Below are 12,753 nucleotides of genomic sequence, written 5' to 3' on the forward strand. Positions count from 1 at the left end.
TCCTCTTCTTACATGTCCAAACTTTGATAGCATCCTCCTCTTTATCAGTCTTTGTCTTCGACGACGAACTACGATGTTTTGTCACCACGGCGGATGCCATCTTGAATTTGTATTTATGTTCAATAGATTGAATAAGTTAGCTTCAATTCTACAGCATCCATGTTAGCTATTATCCTACAGAACTTGCTGAAATTGCTGTCGTTGGATTGAAGTTCAAGATCTTGCACATAAAGCAAGGCTGCAAGGCAGCAAAGTTGGGTAAACACCACCACCACCACCACCACCACCACCACCACCACTACTACTACTACTACTACTATTATTATTACTACTACTACTGTCAACTATTTAAAGTTATAACCCGTGAATCGAAATTCATTTCTTAACAGCTTACTGTATGGATCCTGGTACACCAATGGATGGCCAGCAAGATGATTCACCGACTTTTGAACATGGAACAGATGTAACATTTTCGTGCAATTTTGGTTATACTCTTGTTGGTCTAAAAACTATAACATGTATGGATGGTAGTTGGAGTGGTGAAAAGCCAACATGTCACGGTTAGTTTATTTGTCTTATTGAAAATATCAAACTGAAAACATCCAATATACTTTCTTCTATATACATTATGGTATGCGTATGTATATGTATTAAAGCACCGAAATAATAGTTCATTGTTATTTGTGTTCTGGGAAATGTTGCCATACGTTATCAGCAAGTAGTATATTGATTCACATTTCTACTGCACTTTAGGATATGTGTTCTTTATTACTCTATCTGATTCAACATGTCATTCCAAGATTTGTACAAACCAACATTTGTGTATACGTTCACATCTGTTTTAATAGTTCATTGTAACCATGTCGGTATACCAGTAGGAATTAAACCGACAAACGATGTGCGTATATGCGCACATACACATCCATATAATGGCGGCAGTATATTTTAATACTACTTAACCCAACACTGTGGTACATAGTGACACAATTGAAATGTCTACCCCTATATTATTTTTAATTCAGCGTATTTGATTATATTTGTATGTTTGGGTAATATCGCTGTACACATAAATTACGAATTCGAGCCGGTAGGCGAGAATTTGTAGTCCGCGAAAATTATGAGGCATGATGTCAAACTAATATTGATTTTGTGGGATTATATAAAAAAAAATGTAATTAATTTTATCACATATTAATGTTTTTAAAAGTATTTTTTTTTTAAATTTTGGATCGAATGTTATGAAAACTGCAATGGACTTATTTTTTATCTCGTTGCAATACACTGTGTTCGACGGCTGTGTAAATTACGAAGTTGCGCGCATGACCTGTTGCGAGGTCAAGCTAGGCACACATACAAACTGTGCCATGATTCTCGATCAAAGTTATCTATTGTAGCCTTGAGACGTACGTGCCATATCAAATGTCTTTTCGAAACGTAGGTAAACATTGCCTGAATGCAACTTTTAAATTAAATGCAAATAAAGGAACCTCTGCGCATAAAACTCATGCCACCCAAGGATGTATGTATTTTGAGTATTTACCTTTCAAAAGTACATTATTATTAGGATAACTTGATCGTAGCATGAGCGAAAAAAGTTCCAGTTGAACAGGGGTGATATGCTCTGAAATCAACCCCTGTTTGACGTCACACAGTAGAAGATATGCATGTATTTATGTGATAATGAAAGTTAACTTAGGTGTCATATTTATTACACAATATTGACCTATCATGCACGATCTCCGTAATTAACTTTAACAATTCAAATATAGTTCTTATACTTGTACATACTTGGTTTGATGGACAATAAAGTTAGTTACTGACTTAAAGTGTACATACCTACTTCCTACTGGACATTTCCGTGTTAAATTCCGATAAGATTGCAAAAGTAACATGCATGTGTTTTTTTACAGCTCAGTGTGACCAAAGCAGTCTACCAACAGGAATTCCACCATCAAACGGACAATATCAAGGTGGTACAGCACCATCGTTCCCTATTGATTCTGGCACTTCATTCACTGTAGTATGTGATACCAACTATGAACTACAGGGCACTGATACATTTACATGTACAGGTCCAAATACATGGGATTTAAACGTGGCACCTACGTGTGTTGGTGGGTATATTTGTTTGCTTATTATGATTTGTATTATTATTATTATTATTATTATTATTATTGTTATTATTATTATTATTATTATTATGGTTATTTTATATTATTTTAATTTCTTAGAAAACGCACTACACATACGTCACAGTGCGAGCGAAATGGGTTTGGGTTTGTATGGGTTTGATGCAATTGCTAACACCCATTTAATCAATATTTTGAACTAAATTGGGTAATATCTACACTTAATGCAAAATCTAGACAAAGCAATATTTCAGAAGCATATTTTGAAAAAAACTGAATTAAGGCAATTTTTCTTTTTTAGCTTTATGCAGTGAAACAAGTGTACCAACGGGAATACCACCTACTGATGGACAATACCAAGACGGTACCGTACCAACATTTCCAATTGCATATGATAATTCAATAACTGTGGAATGTAATGCCAATTACAGAGTGGAAGGAAGTGACACATTTACATGTTCGGGTGTAAACAACTGGACTCCTGATACTGCTCCTACATGTGTTGGTAAGATGAGATAAATAAACTATTCATTATGTATGTATTTTAAATATTCCTTAAATCGGCAGACAAGGAATAATTAGAACATTTTATATATAATGCAATGAAATCAATGTCAATTTGACGTCATGCTAAGTATTTTGCGGACTAATACAAATTCTTGCCGAATTCGAGCCGGTAGGCGAGAATTTGTAGTCCGCGAAAATTATGAGGCATGATGTCAAACTAATATTGATTTTGTGGGATTATATAAAAAAAAAATGTAATTAATTTTATCACATATTAATGTTTTTAAAAGTATTTTTTTTTTAAATTTTGGATCGAATGTTATGAAAACTGCAATGGACTTATTTTTTATCTCGTTGCAATACACTGTGTTCGACGGCTGTGTAAATTACGAAGTTGCGCGCATGACCTGTTGCGAGGTCAAGCTAGGCACACATACAAACTGTGCCATGATTCTCGATCAAAGTTATCTATTGTAGCCTTGAGACGTACGTGCCATATCAAATGTCTTTTCGAAACGTAGGTAAACATTGCCTGAATGCAACTTTTAAATTAAATGCAAATAAAGGAACCTCTGCGCATAAAACTCATGCCACCCAAGGATGTATGTATTTTGAGTATTTACCTTTCAAAAGTACATTATTATTAGGATAACTTGATCGTAGCATGAGCGAAAAAAGTTCCAGTTGAACAGGGGTGATATGCTCTGAAATCAACCCCTGTTTGACGTCACACAGTAGAAGATATACATGTATTTATGTGATAATGAAAGTTAACTTAGGTGTCATATTTATTACACAATATTGACCTATCATGCACGATCTCCGTAATTAACTTTAACAATTCAAATATAGTTCTTATACTTGTACATACTTGGTTTGATGGACAATAAAGTTAGTTACTGACTTCAAGTGTACATACCTACTTCCTACTGGACATTTCCGTGTTAAATTCCGATAAGATTGCAAAAGTAACATGCGTGTGTTTTTTTACAGCTCAGTGTGACCAAAGCAGTCTACCAACAGGAATTCCACCATCAAATGGACAATATCAAGGTGGTACAGCACCATCGTTCCCTATTGATTCTGGCACTTCATTCACTGTAGTATGTGATACCAACTATGAACTACAGGGCACTGATACATTTACATGTACAGGTCCAAATACATGGGATTTAAACGTGGCACCTACGTGTGTTGGTGGGTATATTTGTTTGCTTATTATGATTTGTATTATTATTATTATTATTATTATTATTATTATTATTATTATGGTTATTTTATATTATTTTAATTTCTTAGAAAACGCACTACACATACGTCACAGTGCGAGCGAAATGGGTTTGGGTTTGTATGGGTTTGATGCAATTGCTAACACCCATTTAATCAATATTTTGAACTAAATTGGGTAATATCTACACTTAATGCAAAATCTAGACAAAGCAATATTTCAGAAGCATATTTTGAAAAAAACTGAATTAAGGCAATTTTTCTTTTTTAGCTTTATGCAGTGAAACAAGTGTACCAACGGGAATACCACCTACTGATGGACAATACCAAGACGGTACCGTACCAACATTTCCAATTGCATATGATAATTCAATAACTGTGGAATGTAATGCCAATTACAGAGTGGAAGGAAGTGACACATTTACATGTTCGGGTGTAAACAACTGGACTCCTGATACTGCTCCTACATGTGTTGGTAAGATGAGATAAATAAACTATTCATTATGTATGTATTTTAAATATTCCTTAAATCGGCAGACAAGGAATAATTAGAACATTTTATATATAATGCAATGAAATCAATGTCAGTTTGACGTCATGCTAAGTATTTTGCGGACTAATACAAATTCTTGCCGAATTCGAGCCGGTAGGCGAGAATTTGTAGTCCGCGAAAATTATGAGGCATGATGTCAAACTAATATTGATTTTGTGGGATTATATAAAAAAAAATGTAATTAATGTTATCACATATTAATGTTTTTAAAAGTATTTTTTATTTAAATTTTGGATCGAATGTTATGAAAACTGCAATGGACTTATTTTTTATCTCGTTGCAATACACTGTGTTCGACGACTGTGTAAATTACGAAGTTGCGTGCATGACCTGTTGCGAGGTCAAGCTAGGCACACATACAAACTGTGCCATGATTCTCGATCAAAGTTATCTATTGTAGCCTTGAGACGTACGTGCCATATCAAATGTCTTTTCGAAACGTAGGTAAACATTGCCTGAAATCAACTTTTAAATTAAATGCAAATAAAGGAACCTCTGCGCATAAAACTCATGCCACCCAAGGATGTATGTATTTTGAGTATTTACCTTTCAAAAGTACATTATTATTAGGATAACTTGATCGTAGCATGAGCGAAAAAAGTTCCAGTTGAACAGGGGTGATATGCTCTGAAATCAACCCCTGTTTGACGTCACACAGTAGAAGATATACATGTATTTATGTGATAATGAAAGTTAACTTAGGTGTCACATTTATTACACAATATTGACCTATCATGCACGATCTTCGTAATTAATTTAAACGATTCAAATACAATTCTTATACTTGTACATACTTGGTTTGATGGACAATAAAGTTAGTTACTGACTTCAAGTGTACATACCTACTTCCTACTGGACATTTCCGTGTTAAATTCCGATAAGATTGCAAAATTAAAAGTAACATGCGTGTGTTTTTTTACAGCTCAGTGTGACCAAAGCAGTCTACCAACAGGAATTCCACCATCAAACGGACAATATCAAGGTGGTACAGCACCATCGTTCCCTATTGATTCTGGCACTTCATTCACTGTAGTATGTGATACCAACTATGAACTACAGGGCACTGATACATTTACATGTACAGGTCCAAATACATGGGATTTAAACGTGGCACCTACGTGTGTTGGTGGGTATATATGTTTGCTTATTATGATTTGTATTATTATTATTATTATTATTATTATTATTATTATTATTATTATTGTTATTATTATTATTATTATTATTATTATTATTATTATTATTATTTTATATTATTTTAATTTCTTAGAAAACGCACTACACATACGTCACAGTGCGATCGAAATGGGTTTGGGTTTGTATGGGTTTGATGCAATTGCTAACACCCATTTAATCAATATTTTGAACTAAATTGGGTAATATCTACACTTAATGCAAAATCTAGACAAAGCAATATTTCAGAAGCATATTTTGAAAAAAACTGAATTAAGGCAATTTTTCTTTTTTAGCTTTATGCAGTGAAACAAGTGTACCAACGGGAATACCACCTACTGATGGACAATACCAAGACGGTACCGTACCAACATTTCCAATTGCATATGATAATTCAATAACTGTGGAATGTAATGCCAATTACAGAGTGGAAGGAAGTGACACATTTACATGTTCGGGTGTAAACAACTGGACTCCTGATACTGCTCCTACATGTGTTGGTAAGATGAGATAAATAAACTATTCATTATGTATGTATTTTAAATATTCCTTAAATCGGCAGACAAGGAATAATTAGAACATTTTATATATAATGCAATGAAATCAATGTCAGTTTGACGTCATGCTAAGTATTTTTGCGGACTAATACAAATTCTTGCCGAATTCGAGCCGGTAGGCGAGAATTTGTAGTCCGCGAAAATTATGAGGCATGATGTCAAACTAATATTGATTTTGTGGGATTATATAAAAAAAAAATGTAATTAATTTTATCACATATTAATGTTTTTAAAAGTATTTTTTTTTTAAATTTTGGATCGAATGTTATGAAAACTGCAATGGACTTATTTTTTATCTCGTTGCAATACACTGTGTTCGACGGCTGTGTAAATTACGAAGTTGCGCGCATGACCTGTTGCGAGGTCAAGCTAGGCACACATACAAACTGTGCCATGATTCTCGATCAAAGTTATCTATTGTAGCCTTGAGACGTACGTGCCATATCAAATGTCTTTTCGAAACGTAGGTAAACATTGCCTGAATGCAACTTTTAAATTAAATGCAAATAAAGGAACCTCTACGCATAAAACTCATGCCACCCAAGGATGTATGTATTTTGAGTATTTACCTTTCAAAAGTACATTATTATTAGGATAACTTGATCGTAGCATGAGCGAAAAAAGTTCCAGTTGAACAGGGGTGATATGCTCTGAAATCAACCCCTGTTTGACGTCACACAGTAGAAGATATACATGTATTTATGTGATAATGAAAGTTAACTTAGGTGTCATATTTATTACACAATATTGACCTATCATGCACGATCTCCGTAATTAACTTTAACAATTCAAATATAGTTCTTATACTTGTACATACTTGGTTTGATGGACAATAAAGTTAGTTACTGACTTCAAGTGTACATACCTACTTCCTACTGGACATTTCCGTGTTAAATTCCGATAAGATTGCAAAAGTAACATGCATGTGTTTTTTTACAGCTCAGTGTGACCAAAGCAGTCTACCAACAGGAATTCCACCATCAAACGGACAATATCAAGGTGGTACAGCACCATCGTTCCCTATTGATTCTGGCACTTCATTCACTGTAGTATGTGATACCAACTATGAACTACAGGGCACTGATACATTTACATGTACAGGTCCAAATACATGGGATTTAAACGTGGCACCTACGTGTGTTGGTGGGTATATTTGTTTGCTTATTATGATTTGTATTATTATTATTATTATTATTATTATTATTGTTATTATTATTATTATTATTATTATGGTTATTTTATATTATTTTAATTTCTTAGAAAACGCACTACACATACGTCACAGTGCGAGCGAAATGGGTTTGGGTTTGTATGGGTTTGATGCAATTGCTAACACCCATTTAATCAATATTTTGAACTAAATTGGGTAATATCTACACTTAATGCAAAATCTAGACAAAGCAATATTTCAGAAGCATATTTTGAAAAAAACTGAATTAAGGCAATTTTTCTTTTTTAGCTTTATGCAGTGAAACAAGTGTACCAACGGGAATACCACCTACTGATGGACAATACCAAGACGGTACCGTACCAACATTTCCAATTGCATATGATAATTCAATAACTGTGGAATGTAATGCCAATTACAGAGTGGAAGGAAGTGACACATTTACATGTTCGGGTGTAAACAACTGGACTCCTGATACTGCTCCTACATGTGTTGGTAAGATGAGATAAATAAACTATTCATTATGTATGTATTTTAAATATTCCTTAAATCGGCAGACAAGGAATAATTAGAACATTTTATATATAATGCAATGAAATCAATGTCAGTTTGACGTCATGCTAAGTATTTTTGCGGACTAATACAAATTCTTGCCGAATTCGAGCCGGTAGGCGAGAATTTGTAGTCCGCGAAAATTATGAGGCATGATGTCAAACTAATATTGATTTTGTGGGATTATATAAAAAAAAAATGTAATTAATTTTATCACATATTAATGTTTTTAAAAGTATTTTTTTTTTTAAATTTTGGATCGAATGTTATGAAAACTGCAATGGACTTATTTTTTATCTCGTTGCAATACACTGTGTTCGACGGCTGTGTAAATTACGAAGTTGCGCGCATGACCTGTTGCGAGGTCAAGCTAGGCACACATACAAACTGTGCCATGATTCTCGATCAAAGTTATCTATTGTAGCCTTGAGACGTACGTGCCATATCAAATGTCTTTTCGAAACGTAGGTAAACATTGCCTGAATGCAACTTTTAAATTAAATGCAAATAAAGGAACCTCTACGCATAAAACTCATGCCACCCAAGGATGTATGTATTTTGAGTATTTACCTTTCAAAAGTACATTATTATTAGGATAACTTGATCGTAGCATGAGCGAAAAAAGTTCCAGTTGAACAGGGGTGATATGCTCTGAAATCAACCCCTGTTTGACGTCACACAGTAGAAGATATACATGTATTTATGTGATAATGAAAGTTAACTTAGGTGTCATATTTATTACACAATATTGACCTATCATGCACGATCTCCGTAATTAACTTTAACAATTCAAATATAGTTCTTATACTTGTACATACTTGGTTTGATGGACAATAAAGTTAGTTACTGACTTCAAGTGTACATACCTACTTCCTACTGGACATTTCCGTGTTAAATTCCGATAAGATTGCAAAAGTAACATGCATGTGTTTTTTTACAGCTCAGTGTGACCAAAGCAGTCTACCAACAGGAATTCCACCATCAAACGGACAATATCAAGGTGGTACAGCACCATCGTTCCCTATTGATTCTGGCACTTCATTCACTGTAGTATGTGATACCAACTATGAACTACAGGGCACTGATACATTTACATGTACAGGTCCAAATACATGGGATTTAAACGTGGCACCTACGTGTGTTGGTGGGTATATTTGTTTGCTTATTATGATTTGTATTATTATTATTATTATTATTATTATTATTGTTATTATTATTATTATTATTATTATGGTTATTTTATATTATTTTAATTTCTTAGAAAACGCACTACACATACGTCACAGTGCGAGCGAAATGGGTTTGGGTTTGTATGGGTTTGATGCAATTGCTAACACCCATTTAATCAATATTTTGAACTAAATTGGGTAATATCTACACTTAATGCAAAATCTAGACAAAGCAATATTTCAGAAGCATATTTTGAAAAAAACTGAATTAAGGCAATTTTTCTTTTTTAGCTTTATGCAGTGAAACAAGTGTACCAACGGGAATACCACCTACTGATGGACAATACCAAGACGGTACCGTACCAACATTTCCAATTGCATATGATAATTCAATAACTGTGGAATGTAATGCCAATTACAGAGTGGAAGGAAGTGACACATTTACATGTTCGGGTGTAAACAACTGGACTCCTGATACTGCTCCTACATGTGTTGGTAAGATGAGATAAATAAACTATTCATTATGTATGTATTTTAAATATTCCTTAAATCGGCAGACAAGGAATAATTAGAACATTTTATATATAATGCAATGAAATCAATGTCAGTTTGACGTCATGCTAAGTATTTTGCGGACTAATACAAATTCTTGCCGAATTCGAGCCGGTAGGCGAGAATTTGTAGTCCGCGAAAATTATGAGGCATGATGTCAAACTAATATTGATTTTGTGGGATTATATAAAAAAAAAATGTAATTAATTTTATCACATATTAATGTTTTTAAAAGTATTTTTTTTTTAAATTTTGGATCGAATGTTATGAAAACTGCAATGGACTTATTTTTTATCTCGTTGCAATACACTGTGTTCGACGGCTGTGTAAATTACGAAGTTGCGCGCATGACCTGTTGCGAGGTCAAGCTAGGCACACATACAAACTGTGCCATGATTCTCGATCAAAGTTATCTATTGTAGCCTTGAGACGTACGTGCAATATCAAATGTCTTTTCGAAACGTAGGTAAACATTGCCTGAATGCAACTTTTAAATTAAATGCAAATAAAGGAACCTCTACGCATAAAACTCATGCCACCCAAGGATGTATGTATTTTGAGTATTTACCTTTCAAAAGTACATTATTATTAGGATAACTTGATCGTAGCATGAGCGAAAAAAGTTCCAGTTGAACAGGGGTGATATGCTCTGAAATCAACCCCTGTTTGACGTCACACAGTAGAAGATATACATGTATTTATGTGATAATGAAAGTTAACTTAGGTGTCATATTTATTACACAATATTGACCTATCATGCACGATCTCCGTAATTAACTTTAACAATTCAAATATAGTTCTTATACTTGTACATACTTGGTTTGATGGACAATAAAGTTAGTTACTGACTTCAAGTGTACATACCTACTTCCTACTGGACATTTCCGTGTTAAATTCCGATAAGATTGCAAAAGTAACATGCATGTGTTTTTTTACAGCTCAGTGTGACCAAAGCAGTCTACCAACAGGAATTCCACCATCAAACGGACAATATCAAGGTGGTACAGCACCATCGTTCCCTATTGATTCTGGCACTTCATTCACTGTAGTATGTGATACCAACTATGAACTACAGGGCACTGATACATTTACATGTACAGGTCCAAATACATGGGATTTAAACGTGGCACCTACGTGTGTTGGTGGGTATATTTGTTTGCTTATTATGATTTGTATTATTATTATTATTATTATTATTATTATTATTATTATTATTATTATTATTATTATTATGGTTATTTTATATTATTTTAATTTCTTAGAAAACGCACTACACATACGTCACAGTGCGAGCGAAATGGGTTTGGGTTTGTATGGGTTTGATGCAATTGCTAACACCCATTTAATCAATATTTTGAACTAAATTGGGTAATATCTACACTTAATGCAAAATCTAGACAAAGCAATATTTCAGAAGCATATTTTGAAAAAAACTGAATTAAGGCAATTTTTCTTTTTTAGCTTTATGCAGTGAAACAAGTGTACCAACGGGAATACCACCTACTGATGGACAATACCAAGACGGTACCGTACCAACATTTCCAATTGCATATGATAATTCAATAACTGTGGAATGTAATGCCAATTACAGAGTGGAAGGAAGTGACACATTTACATGTTCGGGTGTAAACAACTGGACTCCTGATACTGCTCCTACATGTGTTGGTAAGATGAGATAAATAAACTATTCATTATGTATGTATTTTAAATATTCCTTAAATCGGCAGACAAGGAATAATTAGAACATTTTATATATAATGCAATGAAATCAATGTCAGTTTGACGTCATGCTAAGTATTTTTGCGGACTAATACAAATTCTTGCCGAATTCGAGCCGGTAGGCGAGAATTTGTAGTCCGCGAAAATTATGAGGCATGATGTCAAACTAATATTGATTTTGTGGGATTATATAAAAAAAAATGTAATTAATTTTATCACATATTAATGTTTTTAAAAGTATTATTTTTTTTAAATTTTGGATCGAATGTTATGAAAACTGCAATGGACTTATTTTTTATCTCGTTGCAATACACTGTGTTCGACGGCTGTGTAAATTACGAAGTTGCGCGCATGACCTGTTGCGAGGTCAAGCTAGGCACACATACAAACTGTGCCATGATTCTCGATCAAAGTTATCTATTGTAGCCTTGAGACGTACGTGCCATATCAAATGTCTTTTCGAAACGTAGGTAAACATTGCCTGAATGCAACTTTTAAATTAAATGCAAATAAAGGAACCTCTACGCATAAAACTCATGCCACCCAAGGATGTATGTATTTTGAGTATTTACCTTTCAAAAGTACATTATTATTAGGATAACTTGATCGTAGCATGAGCGAAAAAAGTTCCAGTTGAACAGGGGTGATATGCTCTGAAATCAACCCCTGTTTGACGTCACACAGTAGAAGATATACATGTATTTATGTGATAATGAAAGTTAACTTAGGTGTCATATTTATTACACAATATTGACCTATCATGCACGATCTCCGTAATTAACTTTAACAATTCAAATATAGTTCTTATACTTGTACATACTTGGTTTGATGGACAATAAAGTTAGTTACTGACTTCAAGTGTACATACCTACTTCCTACTGGACATTTCCGTGTTAAATTCCGATAAGATTGCAAAAGTAACATGCATGTGTTTTTTTACAGCTCAGTGTGACCAAAGCAGTCTACCAACAGGAATTCCACCATCAAACGGACAATATCAAGGTGGTACAGCACCATCGTTCCCTATTGATTCTGGCACTTCATTCACTGTAGTATGTGATACCAACTATGAACTACAGGGCACTGATACATTTACATGTACAGGTCCAAATACATGGGATTTAAACGTGGCACCTACGTGTGTTGGTGGGTATATTTGTTTGCTTATTATGATTTGTATTATTATTATTATTATTATTATTATTATTATTATTGTTATTATTATTATTATTATTATTATGGTTATTTTATATTATTTTAATTTCTTAGAAAACGCACTACACATACGTCACAGTGCGAGCGAAATGGGTTTGGGTTTGTATGGGTTTGATGCAATTGCTAACACCCATTTAATCAATATTTTGAACTAAATTGGGTAATATCTACACTTAATGCAAAATCTAGACAAAGCAATATTTCAGAAGCATATTTTGAAAAAAACTGAATT

General features: G+C 33.7%; 1 protein-coding gene across 1 annotated transcript in view; it reads left to right on the forward strand.

The window, feature by feature from the left end:
• The first annotated feature begins 397 nt into the window (after positions 1-397).
• The window catches only part of LOC144450001 (sushi, von Willebrand factor type A, EGF and pentraxin domain-containing protein 1-like), a 38,954-nt gene continuing 26,598 nt past the window's right edge, over positions 398-12,753 (forward strand). The window contains exons 1-14 of the mRNA XM_078140567.1: positions 398-560; positions 1,911-2,114; positions 2,431-2,634; positions 3,630-3,833; positions 4,135-4,338; positions 5,339-5,542; positions 5,886-6,089; positions 7,086-7,289; positions 7,606-7,809; positions 8,807-9,010; positions 9,327-9,530; positions 10,526-10,729; positions 11,049-11,252; positions 12,249-12,452. Coding sequence (XP_077996693.1) covers positions 398-560; positions 1,911-2,114; positions 2,431-2,634; positions 3,630-3,833; positions 4,135-4,338; positions 5,339-5,542; positions 5,886-6,089; positions 7,086-7,289; positions 7,606-7,809; positions 8,807-9,010; positions 9,327-9,530; positions 10,526-10,729; positions 11,049-11,252; positions 12,249-12,452 — 2,815 coding nt within the window. The remainder of the gene's footprint in view (positions 561-1,910; positions 2,115-2,430; positions 2,635-3,629; positions 3,834-4,134; positions 4,339-5,338; positions 5,543-5,885; positions 6,090-7,085; positions 7,290-7,605; positions 7,810-8,806; positions 9,011-9,326; positions 9,531-10,525; positions 10,730-11,048; positions 11,253-12,248; positions 12,453-12,753) is intronic.

Source organism: Glandiceps talaboti, chromosome 19 (assembly GCF_964340395.1).
Source record: "Glandiceps talaboti chromosome 19, keGlaTala1.1, whole genome shotgun sequence".
In the NCBI taxonomy this organism is placed as follows: Eukaryota; Metazoa; Hemichordata; class Enteropneusta; family Spengelidae; genus Glandiceps; species Glandiceps talaboti.